We start from the raw sequence: 12,536 nt of genomic DNA, 5'->3' as shown, positions 1-12,536 counted from the left end.
ATTATTATGTTCACTCAAATGAAAATGTCAAAAGATTTATGCTGCTAATCATAATTCTTATAAGCAGATTTTATCATCACTGTGAACAAAACATTATGAAGAACAATCTGTGAAGATATAAACTTAAGAGAACGGAAATGTTCAGTAAGTTCTATATAAAATCATTTTGCCAAATACCACTATCTCTTCAGTTTAAAACATTGTCCTAATTAAACCATACAGGGAAAAGCTCACATGCAAATATATAGCCCATCTGATCCTAAGAGTCATCAAATTAACTTCCTGTTTGGGAGTTCTAGGCTGTGAATGCACAGTGTAAAATTACAATATTAGTCATAAATAAAACTCTGAGTACTCTGAAGAAATTTTAATATTTGGCACACAGAAATTCCAATTATGTTTCTCAACTCTTTTAACAACAGTAAAATGTTTTTAAAAAATTGACATTTATTCCTTATTGTATTTTAAAGGGGAGAGGAATTTTAAAAGTAAGTCTTGAGTACCTATTACCCTTAGGCACTAGGTCACCTACTTTATTTTATATTTTATCTCATTTAATCCTCATAACACCTGATGTTGTACATCATAATGCCTATGTTACAGATAATACACAAAGTTCAAAGAGGCTGAGATTTTTTATACAGACTTGAAAATGTTTCTATCATAGTCAAGTTCAAAAATTATTTGGCATGTGTTTGTTCTTTGCCTCTATACTTAAAAGCTATTGGCATACTGGGCCTAACTGTTCAAAACGGGACATGAGTTGAAAGAGCAGTCCTAAGAATGAGTGTTTTTTATATACAGAAATAAATTACTAAAAAAGAGATAAGATTGCTTAAATGAACACTGATTTACCTTGAACATGAGAAATGATGAACAGATAGGCTCCCAATAATCTGATGTAAATATACAGCTGAGTCATTGTTCAATTTTAACGCTCCCTGTATACTGTCACCTTTAATAACTAGTCTTGTTATGTCACTAATTTAAAACACTTTCATTCAATGAGATTTTCTTGTAAGGTCTCAATCACTTGACAATGACTCCAACTTCCACTGCTTTCTCCTGACTCCTGAAAGATAAAAATATTAAGAAGGAAATGAATATAACTGAATTCTGGAAAGTTTTCAAAAACCAGGAGAGGAAAAACAAATGCCCAAACATACCTTTAAACAATGAAATACATTTTTAAAGATTAATGCTATCATTGTTAAAAAAAAAAAAAAGGCACTGTAATTTAAAAGCTTAAATAATTTATTGATAGGTTGCCACCTCTCCTGGCCTTAGATTAACCATATGCAAAATAAGATAAGAACACTAATAATCTTAACAGTCTTTTCTGGCTGCTCTAAAGTAATTATTTTATTGCTATTAAGAAAATTTCTAAATATATTAAGAATAAAACAGGAAGAGCTGAATTTAAAACAGTAAGCTAGGGCTTCCCTGGTGGCGCAGTGGTTGAGAATCTGCCTGCCAATGCAGGGGAAACGTGTTCGAGCCCTGGTCTGGGAAGATCCCACATGCCGCGGAGCAGCTGGGCCCGTGAGCCACAATTACTGAGCCTGTGCATCTGGAGCCTGTGCTCTGCAACAAGAGAGGCCGCGATAGTGAGAGGCCCGCGCACCGCGATGAAGAGTGGCCCCCGCTTGCCACAACTAGAGAAAGCCCTCGCACAGAAACGAAGACCCAACACAGCCATAAATAAATAAATAAACAAATACTTTAAAACACTAAGCTAGGACTTCCCTGGTGGCGTAGTGGTTAAGAATCTGCCTGCTAATGCAGGGGACACGGGTTCGAGCCCTGGTCCGGGAAGACGCCACATGCCGCGAAGCAACTAAGCCCGTGCGCCACAACTACTGAGCCCACGTGCCTAGAGCCCATGCTCCTCAACAAGAGAAGCAACCACAATGAGAAGCCCCCGCACCACAACGAAGAGTAGCCCCTGCTCGCTGCAACTAGAGAAAGCCCGTGTGCAGCAACAAAGACCCAAAAAAAACCCAGCCAAAAATAATAAATAAATAAGTAAATTAATTAATTAAAAAATAAAACACTAAGCTACTCATCAATAATTTTCAATCCTAGTAGATGTGATAAAAACACCTTGAATCTTTCTAATAAATAATGTATTCTATAGATAGAAGAGAAGGCCTACCTAGAAAAACATTTAAATATGCAGCGTGCTTCCTCATTAAAGCAAAAACATTAGAAATGTATCTTAAATGAAATTATTTACCTAAAATACTACAAATCTGAATTCATTAGGATAAAACTGAGCTTTTCATATGGATGACATGAAACATAACCTCTCCAATTAAGGTTTGGCAATTATAAAATAGTTAAAGAAGTAACAGAAAAAAAGGTTAGTTTGTGTAAAGATGAATATGATTCTGTTTCTTCTCCCATCCTGTTGGTTCAGGCAACTGATTTTACGGACTTCAGCCTGAATTATTCCTCAATGAAAATGATATTATTTACTTGTAACACAATTATCCTGGCATGATTTCTACCATAAATAACCCAAGCTTTCTATGTTAACTAAGAATTTTTCACTTTAATTAGCTCTCCAAAGGCACTTAGAGTATTGAGGAAATAAGGTTTACAGTGAGATGTCATTTATATTGTGCATTTTATATATGGCTTATTCTAAAATCTCTGTAATTTCTCTACTATGAAATTAATTTGCTTTCCATCTACATAATGCTGAGAGAGTAAGATGTAAGTCTAAAATTATTACAGAATAACATCTGTAATATGATTTAACAGTATTTGAGAAAACTCACTTCTTGAAATTATGGGATTGTGACTCTAGGGATACTTGTTCCAGGTTTCAAATTCAAAAGAAGTTTCCAGTATATTTCCAACACTGAACTCTCTCATTTCTATTTGCCTATTAAATATCTCTACTAGGATTACATCCCACCTGTCCAAATCAAACTCAATAACTTCCCGTCTCATTCCTCTAGACCTGCCTCCTCCTCCTCCATTTGCTATCACAGAGGAGAGTGGTGCCATCTCTCCAGTCACCCATGCCAAAAACCCTGGCATCATTTCTGCCTCTCTTCCTAGCTCTCACTCTCTCCCCATACCTTCATTCATTTATTCATTCACTCACTTATTCACCAACAGTGTCTTCTGAGTATGTATTACACATCAATGCAAGGGGCTAGAAATAAAAATATGAGTATGACAGATTCTACTTCAAGGGCCTCATATTCTTGGTCAGGAAACTGACTGCTATGACTGGTTCCATCTTTCAGTGTCACTGCTTCTTCATCAGTTTATTTAAGCTAATATGTGGTCTCGTCTCATTACAGGTACAACCAAGGCATCCTGCAGTGCAGTCGATGAGACCCTAAGCACCTGCCACACTCACAGTCCCTTTCAGAGGAAAGGTATCATGTGTGATTCCTTCTACACAAACATCTGCGACTCTACCACTCTCAGCACAAGTTTAAATCCTGGATCTGCCTTAAATAAGTAACTTCACCTCTCTGGACGAGTTTCCTCATCTGTAAAACTGGAATTATATTAACTCACAATTATTTTGAGAACTACATGAGGTAATAGCTAACATATATTCACCTCTATGTGGCAGACCATTACAATGCTTTGAATATATTAATATTAATTTATAGAATCATCACAACCACCTTGTAAGATAGGCACAATTTATTATTTTAATTTTACAGATGAGGAAACTAATGCAAGTGGAGTTTAAGGAATTTATCAAAGATCACACAGCTGGTAAGTATCAGGGCCATAATTCTAATCAAGAAGATCTGATTCTCGAGCCCACGTGTTAACCGCTACCCTATGCTGCCTTGCGGGATATTTTACATACATTACATAATGTAAACTATACATTATAAAGTATTTAGAAAAGCCTGGTACAGAGTAGGTACTTAATAAAAGTTTCCTCCTCTCAGACATGTTTATAACATACTTGCCAACCTGGCACAGGAAGTAACAGGTGCTATCCATGACAATCCCGTCTTCAAGATATTTTTATAGACTAAAAACCCTGCAACAACTTGTATGGAGAACAGCTATCAGCCAAGAGAAGGCTAAAGTTAAAATGGCTTCAAGTGCCTCATTTGTAATCTAACAATGGAAGCCCCTAATCTTTAGAAGAAAAATGTTAGGTTTTAGCTGACTACAAGCTCAATAAGCATCAGTGCTTATGACAATTCTAAGACATGAAGGCAATCTAATCAAGCATTGATAGAAGCACACTGCCATAATCAAAGAGGGTAACCATCTTACTTTATCCCACCTGGTCAGGCCTCAAATACTTTAGAGAAGAATGACAAGAATGCAAAGGATAGAGAAATGACTACACTTGAGATACAACTGAAAGGACCAGGGATCTTTGCTCACAGAGTATCAAAGGAATAAAGTGTGAATGTACCTCTGTCAAGGACATGACAGGCACGATGCAAACAAGACTAGACCAATTAAATAACTTATTAGATTCCTTCCAGCTCTGAAGCCCTGAGTGAATAGTGTTCTCGCTATTGAATGTTAATTTATTTCCCAGATATTTATTAAGTGCCTATTATATACATGATTCTGTATGAGACACTGAGAACATAGTGAGAGAGCAAAACAGACTAAGCCTTCATGGAGTTCACAGTCAAATAAGACAATTAAGATATTTAGACATCGAACAAGACAATACAAAGGATACGTGATCACAACTTGAGGTGAGTGCAAAAAAGAAAAGTGCCAGGTCCTCGAGGGACATGGGGAGTGACCTAATCTAATCCAGATAGAGAGGTCAAGGGAAGCAATGTAGAAAAGTGACATTTAAGGTGTAATCTGAAGAATAAAAGAGTTATTTAGTCAGGTAAAGAAACGAGGTTGGGGAGGGGGCTTGTTCTAGGCATGAGGAACAGCCTGCACAAAGATCTTGAGGCAGAGAAGAGCAAAGGAGAACACAATGTTTCTGAAATGCTGAGAACAAGGGTTAATGTAGTGGAAGATGAGGTTGAAGAGACAGAAAAGTCAAGAACCAAGTCAGGCAAGATCATATGAAGGATTTGGGATTTAAATGTAAGTGGGACGGGAAGGCAATTATCTGGTTTCTCTGTAATGAACTGGAGGGGACAAAAGCAGAAGCAAACAGACCATTAAGAAGGATATTGTAGCAGTTTAAGAGAGGGACAATGGTGGTTAAGCTTAGGGTGGTGGTGGTACAGTGGATGGAGTCAAGATATATTTCACAAACAGATTCAGTAGGCCTTGGTGATGGATTAGATGTGGGGTTAAGGGAGAGTGAGGGGTCAAAAAAGATCCCTACATTTCCGGCATGAGCAATTACTGAAATGGGGACAAATGGATTTTGAAAGAAGTGGTGAGAAGAGATCATGGTTCAATTTTAGACATTTGAAATTACTCAAAGGGAATGTCTAATGGGCATTTGGTTCGGAAACTTTTGAGACTGAAAATATAAATCTGTTATGTCAACAGCATAGAGATATTTAAAGCTATGGTTCTGTATGAGATGGCCTTCTAGAATGAAAAGAGAAGAAGGCACCAGAACACCAATGTTCATTTAAAAATTAGATTAATAAAAGCATTAACATCATATATATTTATTTGGCATTCACTGATAAAAATAAGTTCATGGTCCAGGATCCATCATGTACAATATTAATATAGTATACATTACCACAGCTGGAATATAAACTAATATTCATAAGTGATATTTTTCACAGTTAAAAAAACCCCACCAATCTACCAAAAGATCATTATGGTGATCTAAAATATGTCCACAAATGCTCTGACACTATCTTCAAAAGGTGAAGCCTAATTTCCTCCCTTGAATTCCCACTGGACTTAATGACTCACTTCTAACAAAATAAAATAAGGTGGAAACAACAGTTTGTCTTCTGAAACTAGATCATAAAAGGCACTTAAGATTCCTCCTTGCTCACTCTTGAAATACTCACTCTGAGGAAAGCTAGCTGCCATGTCAATAAGGACACCCACGCAGCCTTATGGAGAGGCCCATGTGGCAAAGAACTGAGGCCTCCTGCTAACAGCCATGTGAGTGAGCCACCTTGGCCGTGGATCCGTCGGTGCCAGGGAAGCTTTCCAGTAACTGTAGCTTCACAGACATCTTAACCACAATTTATGAGACTTTAAACTAGAACCATTCAACTAAGCCTCTGGTGGACTCCTGATGGTCAGAATGAGATGATAAATGCTGGATGTTTTAAGCTGCTAAGTTTTTTGGTAATCTGTTGGGCAGCAGTAGATAACATTCATTGCTATAATACAGTCATTCCAAGAAATTTGTTGAAATAATAAAAGCCTAATCACTATAAGTTATTGCACAGTCAACCAAAAGACAGAAGTCTGGAAGGCATAGTCAAGTCAGAGTATAACAATACAAGTATAACATAAATAGGGATTTCCCTGGCAGTCCAGTGGTTAGGACTCCGTGCTTTCACTGCCGAGGGCCCGGGTTCAATCCCTAGTAGGGGAACTAAGATCCCGAAAGCTGCGTGGTGTGGCCAAAAAAAAAAAAAGTATAATATAAATAGTCACAATGCCCAAAGAACTAACTGGATAACACAACTAACATCTTTCTTTCAAAGGAGTAACCAGAGTATATTCTTTGTTTTTAAATTACCTCAGTAAGTAAGGCTCATTTTTTTGTGGGGGAAAAACTGTCCCTAGTTCCACACTATACACTGTTACATTTACCCTTTTAAACTATGGATTCCATAACGATGACATCATTTTTGTATTCTAGGTAAAGGCACTTTTCATATAATATCCTGGCAAAGTTAAAGTAAATTCTGGTGTCAGTCCATTGGTTTCAAAAATCAGCTCCAGTATTTATTTGCTATGCAATTTTGGGGAAGTTATGTAAGCTATCTAGGTCTTGGTTTCCTTAGCCACAAAATGGGGACAATATTACTAACCTAAATGAGTTAGTGCCTTGCACCTCGGTATTAAGCACTGAATAAATAATAGATGTTAGTTGTTATTGTTGTAACTGTTGTTATTCATAACAGAAATACTGATGATTTCCCCTTTATTTGTCCTAGCATATTAACTGTTTCTAAAATCATGATATAGCAAAAATAGTAACCTTATTTTGCAACCATTCCTGACACTGAATGCAAGTATAAAAACTGTATTTTATAATTCTAACATCTGAAAATAAAAAATATTTTTAAATTCCTAGAATAATTCATTGGAATTTTTATATGAAAATTAAAAATATCTGATCATGCAATGTTAAGAATATAAGTAAATGGAGACATTTGAAATGCCACATGATCAAAAACTTTAAATGATTCTGGTGTTTAAAAGCTATTATTAAATAGTCCAAAAAGGCATCTAAATACATTTACTTTCCTTTGCTATATACACAGGTTGGTGGCTTCTTTTTCAGGAAAATAAGACTACAACATTACTCAATAAAATATAAATTATTTTTAAATAAAAAAATTTAAAGCTTTGCAAAAAGCAAGAAAGCTAAACCAATAGTTCAATCAGGATTTAAAAAAAAAAAAACAACAGGAAAAGGCTGAAGTCAGCTGAAAAAACAGACTAAAGTCATTCTTTCCTCTTCCCGTTAAGCCCCCCACCCTTAATTTTTACTTTCTAGTAGTGAGGTTTGGGAATTTTCAACAAGCTGGCTAACTGCCAACTCCATAAGGTAGTAAGGAGAAAACTCCCCCTTCCAGGGGTCCCTCCCCCTAGGCAGCTCCAGGCGCCTGGTCTGACAAGCTTTCTGAGAAGGACTAGACTCACTGCAGACTTTCTGGCTCCACAGCCATTGTTTGCAGGGCTGCTTTGCTCCTGATCCAGAGCTTGGATTAGCATAAGAATATTGTCTTTTCCCTTAACAAGCAACTCATCCATCCCCTCCCCACTTCTAACCTCCAACCCCATCAATTCCTAAACTAATATATACACATACAAATGGAGCAACACTACTCAGGTTATTTTTATATCAGTGTAAAAAAGTCACCCAAATCTAAACATAAACCCTTAAAAAATAACATGCTTATATAAATAGTTATGAGTGTATCTGTGGTAATACACAGGAATCTCACCAAAAAGCCTGCCTTGGAGTCCATGCTGTGAGAACTTGTGATGGGTGAGACATGCATAATGAGAACTTTTGTAAAGTCTGAAAAAGGAGCTAAGAGAACCAACCATCAAGCTAAATTCTGACCTACAGTAGGGATGGGGAAGTTCCACTTTATAAAGACATTTCTAACTGTGATGTCTTCATCCACCCTGAGGTCACTAATTTCATCATCACCCCTGAAATTACCTTCTGACTAGACCTTCCTTTCCCCAATGCTCAATTATTTATTCAAAGCAAATTTAACAACATTTAATCTTTGTATTTCTGCTCAATTGTCCTCTCTTCATTCAAAACCTTTCGTTTTCCTTCTGTGCCAAGAAACTGTTCTCCCCAACATAAGTAAAATTCTTCCAGGAACAGAGAGGTAAGACAAACTAGTATGGCATTATTATAGCTGATGCACTTAGATGTTTTATATCCCTCAGTGCGGGCCTCAATATTAGATGCACAATAAATGCTTCTTGGTTTATGAACTATTTTTAAAAACAGGAGATAATCTATTTTCAAAACACCATTCAACTTTGTACTACAAATTCACTAACCTAGTTTCTCCAAAGCTTTTTTGTTTGTTTAATCTTATTAAACAAAAAAACCTCACAATAATTAGAACTAGATTATGCTATATACCAATCTTTGGTACATCAGTGCTCAGAAGAAATTCTTAATGCCAGCAGTTAATTGAGGGGGTCTGGGTGTTATGCTTCTGTCTGTCCTCTGGAATAGCACAAATGACAAAAAAACAGGTAAAGTGAATCAGTAGTCGCAGAAATGCCTAGGAGGGAACAGAATTTGGTCATCCCTATAGGTATATTATGAGTAATGGTAAACAATACTGTCTTTGTTTCTGCACAATATTTTTATAGAGATAAAACCAGTATAATGTGGTTAGTGAATAGTTCAGGGCCTAGCATAATACAGATCTAGGTCTTTTGTGCCAATTAAATGAGAGAAAATCATATATAGTGTTTAGTGGCAACTTTATGTTAGCACATCACCATCTTAATAATTTGCAAGTTAGTTTTACATGCCTTACACCATATGTATATGACCCTTACAGTAAGTAAAATTATTCCTACTTTTACAGAGAAGAGACAGGTTCAGGAAGCTAAAGTGACCTGCTGAATTCTATACAGCTAGTAACTTGAAGGAAAAACTAAAACCCAGGTCTTTTATTCCCAAGTGCAGTGTTTTATCCAGTAAGTACATGAGTAAGTACATCAAAAGGGAAATAGGAAGTTACTTTTTATTGAGCCACATAAGATTTTATTTCATCTTCACAACTCTGCAAGGAAAAAGTGAAGCTCAGCAAAGTTAAGAAACTTGCTCAAGTTCACACAACCAATAAGTAGCAAGTCTGCTGCTGAGAAAGCTCAAATTCCATTCACTATTGCACAGTTAGGAGCGACAGGTAATGAGAAAAAAATGGAAACTACTGTGCCCCTTATTACACTATTGCTTTTCAGCAAAAACAAAGCAATAACAAGCCCCCTCCCGCCCCCAAATAAAACCTAACCATTCTGCTTTGTGATGTTGACCTGGGATACCACTAACAAGTCTTTTACCAGCTGGTTCCTTGATAGGTTCTGCCAAAAGGGGAACTAGAGAAGGCTGGAGGGAAGAAGGGACTTTAATCTTCCTGACTTTGTTTGTTGTTCCTGTCAGAGTTATCTGAGCAACAGCCTTTGCCATAGCAGCAGCAGTAGATTCCATTTCCAGCTTCCTTCCACACTCCCAGAATCAGCCTCATGGCCCCTGTTCAGACCCAACCGTGCCTACACCTCAGAGTCTGAGTGCCAGCGCCTCAAGACCCCAGAGCAAGTCCTCGGGAGCCGGCAGTAGCTGGGCTCTGAGCTCCCTCCACAGAGGACGGGGTCAGGGCTCCACAGGGGCACTCTTTCTCCGAGCTTCTAGGTTCTGAAACCTCAGCCTCTTAAGGGTGGTATTTGCTTCCCACAATTAGTATTTCAGTTTAATCCCGGTGTTCCTTTAGCTTTTTCAATCCTCCGATACCTGTGTAGTCAACTCCCTACACCAAATTGTCTCTGTTAAAATAACCAGTGTGGTTTCAGCTTTCCTGACTGGGCCCTGATTGATACAAATACTTTCAGAAAACAGATCTCAGAGGGTAACTGACTGACTATATCCACACATAACACATACACATTTTTTAATATATTCACTTCACCAAAGAGGTCTAACATTTCCTAAGTGCTTATAATGTGTGTTTTAATATATATTCAAAGAGTATTCTAAGATATTCTGACTTTAGGAATGAATTCTCCTAGACTCAGTACCTATTTCACTTTTCTCACCACAAATAATTTTAACCTATCAAAGTTAGAAATTTGTTCAAGATTGGTTGGTCTTTCTGTTCTAACCTATGTGACCCAAGTCAAAATGCTTGAAAGAGCACCAAAATTTGGCTATCAAAACATTTCTCTTTTCCTTAGCAATACTACATTTAATCAAAAACTTTTCGAATTAACTCAGTAAATCCCTGTGGCCAAAAAATTAATTCAAATGCTAAATCAATTTTTAAGGAGAATATATCTAACTTCTAGAACTAGGGGAAAGAAGTCAAAGCAGAACTTCAAGAATAACAAAAAACAAACCCATTTTTCACTCAGGAAACCAAAGTATATCTGTATTTATGTCCTCAATATGAAACACCCTTTCAAAAAGAGTCAGAAGTTTTTGCAAGTTTGTACCTCCCTAAGAAGATATGGAAATACACAGGTGATTTTTCGGTTGGAACAATGACTGGGGTATGACAGGACACACAGTGACCAGGGCCCAAAATGGAAAATGCAATGCAATGTGCAAGGACAATCCCTCAAAACAAAGAATTGTCTCAACCAAATGCCAGTAGGGCTCTCCTTGTGGAGAAACAACTATTCTTGACTAGAACGACCTATCAGATTCAATTTTTTTTGGCCATGCCACAAGGCTTGCGGGATCTTAGTTCCCTGACCAGGGATCAAACTTGGGCCCTCAGCACTGAAAGCGCAGAGCCTTAACTGCTGGACTGCCAGGGAATTTCCTCTTAGGTTCCAGATATTCAAAAAGCAATAGTTTTAGGCCTCTTAGAAGAAAAATTATCTTAATCAAACTAATGTTTGAATGCAACTTTACTTTTACTTTACTTTTTTTCCTTCTCATTTGACCACTTTACAAAAGGAATCATATTCTTGCTGTGTTAACCACAGTGCTTGTACAATGCAAAAGTAATTTAAAAATCAACCATTTTTCTCCACTTTTTTTTCTCTATCTACAACTTTAAAAAATTCATTGTACACAGGTTTCCCTGAAGCACCAGAAGTAGAGGCTCTGTCCTAGGCCAAGCCAATCAGCATATTCTATCTCCTATGCCACGATGAAAAGTTCAGGGGTGAGCCGTACTAACACGGTCCAAGGACTTCAGCTGGCTCTGCAGAGATAAAGTCACTCTTTCAGATTGAACATGAATAAGAAAATAGCAGCTGCTGGCAGCTACGCTGGGACCAGAGGGGAACCAGAGGCAGAGATGGGAGAGTAAAAGAAGCCAGATCCTTGGAGCTATCAATGAGCTGCTCAAACAACCCTGCCTGACACCTGAATTACTTAAGGACTTTTCCGTTAACAGCCATTAAATTCTCTTTATTTTTTAGGTCAGAGAGAGACAATTTTTCTGATATAACCAAAGATTAAAGGAAAAGGTACACTTGAGTATTCTGGGTTAGATCAGCATAAAATTAGTACTTCTGAGTAATGTCAAATATCTCAGAAAAAGAGACTCGATAACACATAATGCAAAAAAAAAAAAAAAAAAAAAAAAGACTGGTACAAGATAGAATTACTTTTAAGATAGCTCAAGTAGTATAAAAATTTACTTAATAATGTAATCAGCAGCTATATAATTTATCATTCCTGGTCTTTCTCCTCTTACCCCCTAAATCTGCTAGACCCTCGGTCTTTCTCACCATAACTAACAAACAGCCTCTCTACTTCTAGTTTCCCAGGCCAAAAGTCTTGGAGTCATTCTTGGCAACTCCCTTCTTCCCTCATACTCCACAGGCTATGGGTCAGCAAATCCTGTTGGTTCTACCTTCAAAGTATATCCAGAACCTATGCACTTCTCACCACATCCACTATTCTCTCTCTGGTCCAAGTCACTAACTAACCTTTTGCCTGGATTACTGAAAAAGCCTCCTAGAACGGGACTCTTTGCTTCTACCCTTATCCACCTACAATATATTCTCAACACAGCAGCCAAACTGGTGATAAAAAGCATATTAGATCACATCACTCCCCTTTTCAAAACCCTCCAATGGTTCCCCAACTCACTCAGAGTAAAAGCTGAAGTCTACCATGGCCAACAAGACTCCAACTCCTCTACTTCAGCAGCATGGGCCTCCTGGTTCCTCAAACATGTCAGGGATGG

The 12,536-nt window shown here is 37.4% G+C and overlaps 1 protein-coding gene across 3 annotated transcripts in view; it reads right to left on the bottom strand.

Moving 5' to 3' along the window:
- Nucleotides 1-12,536, bottom strand: part of BMPR1A (bone morphogenetic protein receptor type 1A) — a 137,820-nt gene that overhangs the window by 29,660 nt on the left and 95,624 nt on the right. For 2 of the 3 annotated variants that reach the window (XM_068548013.1, XM_068548011.1), the window contains one exon: nucleotides 856-1,072. The exons of the other annotated variant lie outside the window; for it this stretch is intronic. In XM_068548013.1, the coding sequence (XP_068404114.1) occupies nucleotides 856-922 (67 nt within the window). In that variant the 5' untranslated portion in view covers nucleotides 923-1,072. The remainder of the gene's footprint in view (nucleotides 1-855; nucleotides 1,073-12,536) is intronic. 3 annotated transcript variants of the gene reach the window in all.

Source organism: Eschrichtius robustus, chromosome 7 (genome assembly GCF_028021215.1).
Source record: "Eschrichtius robustus isolate mEscRob2 chromosome 7, mEscRob2.pri, whole genome shotgun sequence".
NCBI classification, from domain to species: Eukaryota; Metazoa; Chordata; class Mammalia; order Artiodactyla; family Eschrichtiidae; genus Eschrichtius; species Eschrichtius robustus.
The sequence above is the reverse complement of the archived record's forward strand: the minus strand, read 5'-3'. Positions and strand labels throughout refer to the sequence as shown.